The 12,949-nt window shown below is 45.5% G+C and overlaps 1 protein-coding gene across 1 annotated transcript in view; it reads right to left on the bottom strand.

Annotated features, from left to right (window-relative positions):
* Positions 1-12,634, bottom strand: part of xkr6b (XK, Kell blood group complex subunit-related family, member 6b) — a gene marked incomplete at both ends in the record, with an annotated part of 130,696 nt that extends 118,062 nt beyond the window's left edge. The window contains 6 exon segments of the mRNA XM_083789948.1: positions 11,672-11,811; positions 11,814-12,065; positions 12,067-12,253; positions 12,255-12,300; positions 12,303-12,425; positions 12,508-12,634. Coding sequence (XP_083646074.1) covers positions 11,672-11,811; positions 11,814-12,065; positions 12,067-12,253; positions 12,255-12,300; positions 12,303-12,425; positions 12,508-12,634 — 875 coding nt within the window.
* Between the last annotated feature and the right edge of the window lie 315 nt (positions 12,635-12,949).

Here is a 12,949-nt window from a genome sequence, read left to right as displayed (position 1 = left end):
CCCAACTGGACCAACTAACTATTAAACTACGGTGCACCCAACTGGACCAACTAACTATTAAACTACGGTGCACCCAACTGGACCAAAATGGTTTGAACTGACATTGCAATCCTTTAGTACTGTGGCTAAAAGAATAAGCTAAATGAAAAGGAAAATGATCCTACCCTAATATTATAGGAAAATATTATTATTATTATTACTGTCAAAGTTGGGGAGTGGGGGTTAATGTTGTATATTATTTACCAAAACAAGATACAAAGCTTTTTACAGTGAAATAAAATAGCAGTGGAGTTACTAACTATATATACGCAGTGTGACTGTGCTCTGAGAGTTCCACTGCACGTCGCTAAAGATCGTCTGGACGGAGGGAAAATTTTGAATGACGTCACGACACGGAAGCAAAGTTCTGCCCGGCGACAGTGAGCCAAGAACTGGTAAATATAATATTTGCGATGCTGGATCACATTATAACACTACGGCTGCTGTCTAGGTCTGAAATACTACTGCACTACTACTACTGTATGCCATACTGTCCTTCAACCCTCTCCACTGCCCTGCTTTTTCAGCATGCAACCAAGTGTAAAATGACTTATACTGGATCTCTTGTCCACTAGTCCCTTCCTAACATTTTAGTCTAGTTTTTGTTGACGGAATTGTCAGTATATTTAGTCTATAGTTTTAGTCATCATTGCTTAGTTTTCATTTAGTTTCCATTTAGTTTTAGTCAGTGAAAAAAGGTAGTCGGCAAAAAGAATTCGTCTTAGTTTTAGTCTACGGAAAAAGACACTGGAAGTGACGTTTGTCACCGGAATATAATCGAGCTTTACCAATTCAAACAAACTCCCCCTTTTGTCCTCTTTCTGTATATCTCTGGTTTGCTCACCTTTTTAGAAGGGTTTTTGACGGGGCATTCTGTGGCATTGTCTCGATGTCTCAGACACCATGCGTGTGTCTGTTCAGACCTCCTTGGCAATGACAAGCAGGCGAGCCGGCCAAAAGAGGCTCTCGTGTTGACTTCCTCGCAGCCTGTATTAATATTTACCAGGCAGGGGAAACACAAGCAGATGTCAACCCTGCGCTGATTCCACCACCCATGCTACTCTGTGGCGAGCCTTGTCCCTGGATTAACCCATTCTGACCTGAGATCAGATTCACACGAGGTTTCCACTGGACACACACTGGGTCTGATTAACCCAGTCTGACCTGAGATCAGATTCTAAAAATGTCAGTCGTTCTTCGATTTTTCAAAAAATAGCAGACCTACAAGCTCGTATCGCGCCACTCGGTGGCGCGATATGAGCTTGTAGATCTGCTATTTTTCAATAGCTAAAGCATAGCATGATGCTAACACCAAAATGGGTGCCCGGTCAGAATGGGTTAAGGCATAATCCAGACATTTGATTTGTCTCGTTAAAAATGAAATGTCGCTGGCGACTGCTGGTATGGAGGGAATCCCTATTAAAATGCTGTGACTGCGACAGAATTGGATATTAATTCAGAAGCCTGGATTCAAGTTGAAATTATTTAACCCATTTAGACCTGAGGACGATTCTACTTAATGTCTTCTAAATCCCGACAGTTTTCTGACAAACCTCATGTTTCTAATGTCAGTCGTTCTCAAACATTTTCATGTCAAGGACCCCCAAAAACATATGAAATTGGCCGCCGACCCCCCATCTGAAAATATGCTGTTCCAGTGACCGTCCCAGAAGCAAAGATTTGAGTTAAAAACCTTCACTCTGAAAGAATATATATTCAAAGATTTGCACCACAGTTTCGCGATTTTTCTAAAATAGCAGACCTACAAGTTCGTAGCACGACACTGCCGCGCTATGAGCTTGTAGATCTGCTATTTTTCAATAGCTAAAGTATAATATAATGCTTTAAAACACCAAAAGGGGTTTAAGATATATTAGTAAATGTGCATTATTTCAGTGTGTCAGCCATGTTACAAAATACAAAAAGATCTCACTTTATCCTTCTCTGATCCATAGAAGCTTTTCCAGATTCAGACTTTCTTCTAGAATGTCACAGCTAATGCCGTTCTGCCAGCTTGACAAGGTGATTGATGCATTCATATTCTCAAATGTTTGACCTTCAGTGATTCAAGGAATGCCATGGAAAACAGAAACAATGACACTAAACATCACAATGTAGCCTTCAACTGCATATTTAACCCATTTTGGGCGGGGACCCGTTTTGGTGTTAGCATTACGTTGTGCTTTAGCTATTGAAAAATAGCAGATCTACAAGCTCATAGCGCGCCACCGAGTGGCACGCTACGAGCTTGTAGGTCTGCTATTTTTTTAAACTGTCAGGATTTAAGACATTTTTTTAATCTGATCTCGGGTCAAAATGCATTAAAGAACCACCATTCTTCCGCGCGTTAGAATCTGATCTCAGGTCAGAATGGGTTATACTCCTCTTATATTCTAACTTCTAGCCCTATATGAACCTGAACTGACGGAGATCGATTTCTATATTTATGCACAGTGGACTACATTGCAACTGACGACCGCAATACAATGAACCGCATAACCGATATCTGCCACCTAGATGTACAGTGAGTATAACCTGACACACAACAAATTAGACGCGTATTAAGTGTCTCACGTTCAACATTTGTGACCAAATTTGACTGGGAGACTGCCATTGCATTTTTTTGAATTCTTGTTTTTTCATTTCATATCAAAGCAGGGAATCATAGCTTCAAATTGACATATTGGTTGTTCAGTTTGACCCACCAGTTTTGGAGATATGGCTTATGGAGTAATGTCTCGCAGAAAACAGCGAGTTGAGAAAGCAGGCTTTAAAGGTTCACTTCTGTGGTCTCTAACATTACACCTATAGCTACATGTTTAAGCAATTATTTCATATTTACATGTCAATTTCAGCTTTGACACTTATTTCAGACATGCTCTAGTATGTGAAGAGTCTGCCTGTGCTATTAACTCATTTTAAAAAAAAAAGAAAAAAGGTGGAATGTGCGGAGTGGCAGGCTCTCAGTCAAATCTGGTCACATTTGGTAACTAACATGTCTTTCATTTGGGCAGAGATTGTACTCTACAGGAAATAATAGCAATACCATTTCAGCACTGGACAGCTCCCTGTATGAAGAAGACTAATGCACTTCAGAACTGGATAGTTCCCATGCAGTGCACGGTGAAATCACTTCAGAACTGGATAGTTCCCAGTGCAGTGCACGGTGAAATCACTTCAGAACTGGATAGTTCCCATGCAGTGCACGGTGAAATCACTTCAGAACTGGATAGTTCCCATGCAGTGCACGGTGAAATCACTTCAGAACTGCATAGTTCCCATGCAGTGCACGGTGAAATCACTTCAGAACTGGATAGTTCCCAGTGCAGTGCACGGTGAAATCACTTCAGAACTGGATAGTTCCCATGCAGTGCACGGTGAAATCACTTCAGAACTGGATAGTTCCCATGCAGTGCATGGTGAAATCACTTCAGAACTGGATAGTTCCCAGTGCAGTGCACGGTGAAATCACTTCAGAACTGGATAGTTCCCAGTGCAGTGCACGGTGAAATCACTTCAGAACTGGATAGTTCCCATGCAGTGCACGGTGAAATCCACTTCAGAACTGGATAGTTCCCATGCAGTGCAGGGTGAAATCACTTCAGAACTGGATAGTTCTGAAGTGATTTCACCGTGCACTGCAAGTGTCTCACGTTCAACATTTGTGACCAAATTTGACTGGGAGACTGCCATTGGATTTTTTTGAATTTTTGTTTTTTCATTTCATATCAAAGCAGGGAATCATAGCTTCAAATTGACATATTGGTTGTTCAGTTTGACCCACCAGTTTTGGAGATATGGCTTATAGAGTAATGTCTCGCAGAAAACAGCGAGTTGAGAAAGCAGGCTTTAAAGGTTCACTTCTGTGGTCTCTAACATTACACCTATAGCTACATGTTTAAGCAATTATTTCATATTTACATGTCAATTTCAGCTTTGACACTTATTTCAGACATGCTCTAGTATGTGAAGAGTCTGCCTGTGCTATTAACTCATTTTTTTTTTTAAAGAAAAAAGGTGGAATGTGCGGAGTGGCAGGCTCTCAGTCAAATCTGGTCACATTTGGTAACTAACATGTCTTTCATTTGGGCAGAGATTGTACTCTACAGGAAATAATAGCAATACCATTTCAGCACTGGACAGCTCCCTGTATGAAGAAGACTAATGCACTTCAGAACTGGATAGTTCCCATGCAGTGCACGGTGAAATCACTTCAGAACTGGATAGTTCCCATGCAGTGCACGGTGAAATCACTTCAGAACTGGATAGTTTCCAGTGCAGTGCACGGTGAAATCACTTCAGAACTGGATAGTTCCCATGCAGTGCACGGTGAAATCACTTCAGAACTGGATAGTTCCCATGCAGTGCACGGTGAAATCACTTCAGAACTGGATAGTTTCCAGTGCAGTGCACGGTGAAATCACTTCAGAACTGGATAGTTCCCATGCAGTGCACGGTGAAATCACTTCAGAACTGGATAGTTCCCATGCAGTGCACGGTGAAATCACTTCAGAACTGGATAGTTCCCAGTGCAGTGCACGGTGAAATCACTTCAGAACTGGATAGTTCCCAGTGCAGTGCACGGTGAAATCACTTCAGAACTGGATAGTTCCCAGTGCAGTGCACGGTGAAATCACTTCAGAACTGGATAGTTCCCATGCAGTGCACGGTGAAATCACTTCAGAACTGGATAGTTCCCATGCAGTGCACGGTGAAATCACTTCAGAACTGGATAGTTCCCAGTGCAGTGCACGGTGAAATCACTTCAGAACTGGATAGTTCCCATGCAGTGCACGGTGAAATCCCAACGTAAGAGACTTACATTTGGTTGCATATTAGACACTCTCCTTCATCCAAGTTACAAATGGATTGATTAACCCATTCTGACCTGAGATCAGATTCATACGAGGTTTCCACTGGACACACACTGGTCTGATTAACCCATTCTGACCTGAGATCAGATTCTAAAAATGTCAGTCGCTCTTTGATTTTTCAAAAAATAGCAGACCTACAAGCTCGTAGCGCGACACTCGGTGGCGCGCTACGAGCTTGTAGATCTGCTATTTTTCAATAGCTAAAGCATATACATGATGCTAACACCAAAATTGGTTCCCGTTCAGAATGGGTTAACACTGAGGATTTTACTGTACAGCCTTATATGCTTTCATATAGCATATACCCAGAACATCATGATTGTCACAGCCAGTTACACGATACATTTGTGATGCATGGTTTCATTCCAATTAACACATCAATCATCATGTGATTATGCATTCCTTTGTGCATTATCTATTCTCTGTATTGTGTGTTATTCACCATGATCCTTTAGTCAAACAACATACAACAGATGATAGAACAGAACTGGGCATGCAAAGGATATTCAGCGCCCGGATATAGCGCCTAGTTCGCAATATGGGAAAGAAAATGTCATCATAATTCCTAAATCAAATGTAGACAGATGTGTCTGTTCACTTATCAATGATTTAGTCTGAGAGCTAAATGAATATGTCTGTCTTAACTCTGGACCACTGTCTGTGTGTGAGCGTGTGTGTGGTTGAGTGTGTGTGTGTGTGTGTGTGTGAGTGAGTGAGTAGGTGTCTGTGTGTGTGTGTGTGTATGTGAGCATGTGCGTGTGCATGCCTGTATACGTGAGTGGAATGAGAATGCCCCCCCCCCCCCCCCTATAGGAGACATTGTCGACGCCGTCGATGACTCACAGCAGGGGAAGCAAATCCAGACATGAAAGAGTCTCGGGGGGAAGCCAATGACAGGGCAGGATTCCAGACGCCGTCTCGGGGGAAGCCAATGACAGGGCAGGATTCCAGACGCCAACGGAATCCTCCCCGTTTTCGCCGACAATTAGCGAGAAGCTATAACGGCAAACTACCGGGCCTGGCGGTCTGGTGTGGTCTGCTCGGTTCTCGTGAGCACGGCGAGAAAGGAGCTGATTGAGCCCAGAAGAGAACTGAATATGACGTTGTGTAATAATATTAACCTACATGATAAGACATGATAAGACAGTGTTTTATAATAATAACCTAGTAATAAGACATGATGTGGCAGTGTTTTTTTTATTCCTGTGGCTTCTTAACACTTTAAGCCGAGATAACTTTTTTTTTTAATCGTCCAAGAATATCCATGATAGTTGGCATTCAAAAGAATTTAGTTATATAGTCAGCTATAAATGCAATGTTATGTGACACTGGTCTCGTGTATACAGCCAGACAACTTTTCCACAATCTCCGAATGCTGGAACTACAACCGACTAAGGAAGCTGCCATTTCCGTTACCGTTGTGAGCTTGTAGATCAGCTATTTCCGGGGCGCAACCCAGCAGTCTTTATCTACTGGAGATGCAGGTGTAACGACATGGATTTCTAAACAAAATGTGTTCAATGCAAGTTCAAGTTCAGGAGACTAAAGTGGGGAAAAAGCAATTCTCCTGAATGCTGCCTTTCTGGCATGGAAAGGATATAGTAAAAGCTGCATTCGTGGTCTGGAGAGAGGGGCAGTTGTTTTACAGACGGGTAAAAAGGGCAGGGACTGAAGCCCTCTTTGATGTCTGTGTGTGTGCACGTGCCTGGTCACTCTATATACTGTGTTGTTGGTGAGGAGGGTTAAAGTGATGTCTGTGTGTGTGCACGTGCCTGCAGGTCACTCTATATACTGTGTTGTTGGTGAGGAGGGTTAAAGTGATGTCTGTGTGTGTGCACGTGCCTGGTCACTCTATATACTGTGTTGTTGGTGAGGAGGGTTAAAGTGATGTCTGTGTGTGTGCACGTGCCTGGTCACTCTATATACTGTGTTGTTGGTGAGGAGGGTTCCTGTAGTGCGGTCATCCTGTGGTCCTCCTCTCCACATCCACTACAATGTTATACAAACTGGCTAAGTTGACAAGAGCGGCTTTTAACCTTTTAATCAGACCAGTGTGCATGTGTCCAGTGGAAACCTCGTATGAATCTGATCTCAGGTCAGAATGGGTTAATCAGACCAGTGTGCATGTGTCCAGTGGAAACCTCGTATGAATCTGATCTCGGGTCAGAATGGGTTAAACCCAATATGGGTCAAGGCCGTCCCTCAGGGCTCAATACTAGTGCCTACTTTTCTGTTATTGTGAGAACGGCTTTTCGCTGAGAATAGCAAGACGACGAGCTGAAAATAGCTCACAACGCGTCGCACTGTGAGCTTGTCGATCTGTGATTTTTCAGCTAAAGTGAAGCTCTCCCCATGCAGACCAGTGGATCCCAGCCACGGGGAGATGGTTCACTGACAACGGTGTCTCCCTCTGGGCTGTCGTAGACATGTATGCCACTGCCAGCTTACATTTCCACGAGTTCCTATTGCTGCAGGAGGTTCCCTTCCTAAGCTAAATGCTGCTCTTTATAGAGCACCGAAGTCTGACGTCAATATCGGTATAGAGGGCGCAAATCCACGGGTTCATGTACTTTTTATTTGCATTGTAATCCCCATAGGGCGGATTTTAGGTCGCCTCATTTAAGAACTGTTTGAGAATCCAGGCCGTTTCACTCATATGGATATGAAGAATCAACTGACTGAGAGAAAACGCTATTGTTACCGCTACTGAATTAGTTATATTTTCGCTAGAAACAGACTGTATCATATATGAGTGACTGTCGCAAACGATACAGAGACACCTCCCTGACAATATAACGACACAGAGACACCTCCCTGACAATATAACGACACAGAGACACCTCCCTGACAATATAACGACACAGAGACACCTCCCTGACAATATAACGATACAGAGACACCTCCCTGACAATATAACGACACAGAGACACCTCCCTGACAATATAACGACACAGAGACACCTCCCTGACAATATAACGATACAGAGACACCTCCCTGACAATATAACGACACAGAGGACACCTCCTGACAATATAACGACACAGAGACACCTCCCTGACAATATAACGATACAGAGACACCTCCCTGACAATAACGCCGAGACAGCTTGTTTATTTTTGGACCACAATGCTTATATGAAACGATTTTAGATGAGCCCATGTTATTCTCCATAGAGCAATTACTTCCGTGAACCGGCAGAACAGGGGATGAGCGAGTGACGTCAGGACTTCGGCGCTCTATGTCATTAGAGTATAACTCCTTAAAGCTGCTTCTCATATAGAGCACCGAAGTCCTGACGTCACTCGCTCATCCCCTGGTTCACGGAAGTAATTTCTCTATGGAGAACATGGGCTCATCTAAAATCGTCTCATATAGGAATTATGGTGCAAAAATAAACAAACTGTCTCAGTGATATTGTCGGGGAGGTGTCTCTGTATCGTTGGCGACCGCCAGTCGTCAACAATACATAGTATCATGTTTGATTACAGTCCGTTTCTAGCGAATATTTTAACTAATTCAGCGTCAACGTTTTCTCTCAGTCCAGTTGATTCTTCATATCCATACGAGTGAAACGGCCGGGATGATTTGTTTATTTTCAAACACAGTTCTCATATTATGAGGTGACCTAAAACCCCCCTATGGGGGATTACAATGAACCTGTGGACTTAGCGCCCTCTACCGATATTGACGTCAGACTTCGGTGCTCTATTTCAGAAGCTGCAGGGTTCAGACCCGGGTTTATTTTTTGCTCTGACTATTAACCCATTCTGACCTGAGATCAGATTCATACGAGGTTTCCACTGGACACACACTGGTCTGATTAACCATTCTGTCCTGAGATCAGATTCTACAAATGTCAGTCGTTCTTCGATTTTTCAAAAATAGCAGACCTACAAGCTCGTAGCGCGCCACTCGGTGGCGCGCTACGAGCTTGTAGATCTGCTATTTTTCAATAGCTAAAGCATATACATGATGCTAACACAAAATGGGTTCCTGTTCAGAATGGGTTCAGAGATCTATAGGCAACTCACTTATTGCCACCACTATCACCATGCGGTGTGTTTTTTAATTTCCACCAGCCCTCTCCATCTCCACCAACCACTATATATATATATATACTGTATGGTGGCTTTAAGCGAGTAATCAATTGAGCCACACTGGAGTAAATAAAGCTGGGCCCATACAAGTGAAACCCAGTCGATATGACAGCCTTCAGGTACACTTTCAGAAGAGCCTGTTGATAGATGCTGAGTGGATCGCTATTCATTCTGGACACAGATATAGGCCTATACTTGAGTGGAGATGCACATCATCCATCCAGGATTTGTATAGTGTAGGTGAGTGAATATGAGAAATATTTTATGCATGGCCACATGAATTGAACCCCAACGTCCCTATATTATGCGGACGATGAACATTCTGTGAATACAACAGATCTACAAGGTCACAGCGTGCTGCACGTGTGACATGCTGTGAGCTTGAAGATCTGTGTATAGAGGGGACAAAAAGAGGGGCCTATATATATATATAGTATAGTATATCCATTCTGAACGGGAACCCATTTTGGTGTTGGCATCATGTTATGCTTTAGCTATTGAAAAATAGCAGATCTACAAGCTCATAGCGCGCACTCGGTGGCGCGCTATGAGCCTCGTATATATGAATCTGAACTCAGAATGGGATATATATATAGACTCCTATAGAGAGGATATAGGGTTTTAGATCAGCATTATTAAAAAAAAAAACATTTGCATTGAGGGTTCCATAATATCCGATTTAATTCCCTGGCTGCAACAGCATAAGAAATGTAGCCATCAATATTCATTAGTAGTATCAGATATAGCTGAGAGAATCCATGCCTGATGATGGATGAAGAGTCAAAGGCATATATAGGCCTATAGCTATAGTGTTATATATATATATATATATATATATATATATATATATATATATAGGCCATAGGTGTATATATATATAGGCCTATACGGTATAGCTACTGTATAGTGCTTTTGTCTAGTCCAGCTATTGAGTCAATAAGTCTCTCTCTCACACACACACACACACACACACACACACACACACACACACACACACACACACACACACACACACACACACACTTAAAGATATAGAAAATAAGATGTCTAATACTAAAATAAGATGTTATGACCGCGTGTTGCTCGCCATGCAGAAATAACAGATTTTCAACCGAAAGGTCCATGTTTTTTTTTCAGCTGGAAATGAGTTATTTTCGGCGAGCTGTGCACGGTCATATTAACGAAGTCAAGCTCAAGTCCTACGCTACGGCGTGCATTTTTTTCTTCTCAATCTACAGCTAAGCTATCTCTATCTTTTGTTTCCTTTCCCCCCCTTTCTTTCTTTCTTTCTTTTTGCCCGACTGGCAGTTTTCTCTGGGCTGCGTCATGCGTTCCATTTTCCATTAAATGCCCGCCACTGCGTCTGTCTGCACCAAAAACAACCCGAGTGGCTCCACTATAGACAGCCTCCACGGAGCCCGTGGATCCGCTGTGCTCACAGCCTACAGCCACAGCATTCACGCGCTCACATTTTTACTATACTGAAAGTCGCTGCATGTCAGCAAATACTAATTACGCACACCGTATATACGGTATAGACCTTGAGTGAGTATATATATAGGGGGGCTATTTATTATTACATTATACAGACGGCCGTGCAACGTTATTATTCTCTCTCGGCGGCTCGACGCATCTGTCTGTCTGGCCATGGGAGGAGGGTGCACTGACTCACTGCACGGTGAAGTGAAGGGGACTAAATGTTGTTTTGACCACAAAATGCCCAAGCGTCGCAGAGGATCGATGACATCATGTCTGTGGGGGGGGGGGGGGGGGGGGGGAGAGAAAAAAAACTATACGTTTTGCAGGAGTCGCCGTGCAAAAAGGACGCGCGTCTGGTTGCAGAGTTGGAGTTGTGTGTGTGTGTGTGTGTGTGTGTGTGTGTGTGTGTGTGTGTGTGTGTGTGTGTGTGTGTGTGTCTCGTACTCGCGTGGGAACTGAGGGGGTGAATCCTCCTCACATGCACATCATGATGCACCTGAGACATACATGCACACGCTCAGCCTATACGCACGCGACGCGCGCACACACACACACACACACACCATCTTTCGACTACACACTATACTATAGGCTACCCTTTGAACAAAAAGCTCCTCCCCCCCCCCCCCCCCCCCCCCCCCCCCATGCCAGCGCAATGGCGCACTGTCTATATATGAGGAAATTACATCACAACGTTGCAATGTATAATATCTCTTTTATGTTGTGACAATTCTGGAATGTCTGCAGACTGCATGCCATGCCCTTCAACCTGCAATGTATAGTTCTGAAAGCTCAGGAGGACGTTTGTGACAACAGAAAGGCTTATGTTCTCTTTGATGTGCTTTTCAATGACAACAAACAACAACAACAACAACTATTACTGTGATATTTATAGCGAGGAAGGGAATGGATGAACCCGGGTGTGAACCTCTCCTCGCAGCGGCGCGCGGTGTGCTGACTTTTCACTCTAGTCATGGATGGCATTGCATAGAGGCCGGCTATACCATATACGGGTTATACAGGTGACACTACACACACACACACACACACACACACACACACACACACACACACACACACACACACACACACACACACACACACACACAGCGAGGTGGGGGCTGCAGCAGTAGTCAGCTTTTTGGGGCACAAACAAAAAAGTTGTATATTAGTCTCTCTTACCTCCAGACCTGTCCCATCTGGAAGATGTGTATGACGGTCTGCCAGACCCACACGGACAGCAGGCAGCACCGGTCCCGCTGCAGGCTGACCGTGGCCCTCCGGCCGCTCGACAGCCCCTCCACGGAGCCCAGGCCGCCCCCCACGTGTAATCCTGCACGAACCACCTGAAGCTCAGGATCTGGACCAGCACCGAAGGCACCAGCACGAAGAACAGCGTCAGGCCCGACCACAGGAAGTCCCGCCGGTGGTAGTAGTCGACGGCCAGCCACAGGTCCGTGCCCACGTCCCAGAAGAACACCAGCAGCGCCAGGACGATCCACAGGCAGTCCAGCCAGAGGCGCTCCTCCGGCGGCGGCCGCCCGCCGGCCGCGTCCTCCTCCCCGTCCTCCTCCTCTCCTCCCCCCTCCTCCCGCCGCCGCCGCCGCCGCTCTCCTCCCCGTCCTCCTCCTCCCCCCGGCCGCCCCGCGCCCCTTCCCCTTCCCCCGGAGGTAATGCAGACAGGCGCTCCGGCAGCCCCAGTAGCACGACGAGGTGTTGCAGCAGTGGCAGATGTGGAAGGAGCTGCCCTCGCGCGGGTCCTCCCTCGGCCGCCGTGCAGCCCACCACCTCGTCCAGGTTGTGCAGCTGGCGAAGCCGGTGACGACCCCGCGGCCATCGGATTCGCTGCCATCTTTCCTCTGATGTTCCCACCGCCACCTCCTCCTCCTCGCCCTCCCCTCCTCCTCCTCCTCCGCCTCCTCTCCGCTCCCCCCGGCTTCCGGGGTTCGTGACGACACTTCCCTGACACCTGTTATTCTGCGAGTGCACCCCAAACGGGGGAGCCATCTAGGACCGACGCGGCGCCACTGCTGCTGCTGCTGCTGCTGGCGGCGGCGCGGCGACGTCGCGGCGCACTAGTCCTCCGTCCCGGGCTTCTGCATGCGCTCCAGCGGTGGTGGTGGCGTCACGGACGCGGCAGCCCATGGGTTGCTCTCTCTCTCTCTCTCTCTCTCTCTCTCTCTCTCTCTCTCTCTCTCTCTCTCTCTCTCTCTCTCTCTCTCTCTCTCTCTCTCTCTCTCTCTCTCTCCCCCCCTCACTGCAGAGCTATCTCACCTGGCCACCAAGCCTATAGTGTCCCACTCCTGTCTGTCCTATAGTCCACGGGATAAACACACAATATATTAGCAAATAATCATATCATAATATATATTATATATATATGTATCCAGCTGCCGCAGAGGATCAGTTGGTATACCTGTCCTGTCCTGTGCGCCACAATCAATGTGCAACCTGCTCCCG

This window comes from Protomyctophum parallelum (assembly GCF_964188405.1).
Source record: "Protomyctophum parallelum genome assembly, chromosome: 19".
In the NCBI taxonomy this organism is placed as follows: domain Eukaryota; kingdom Metazoa; phylum Chordata; class Actinopteri; order Myctophiformes; family Myctophidae; genus Protomyctophum; species Protomyctophum parallelum.
The sequence above is the reverse complement of the archived record's forward strand: the minus strand, read 5'-3'. Positions and strand labels throughout refer to the sequence as shown.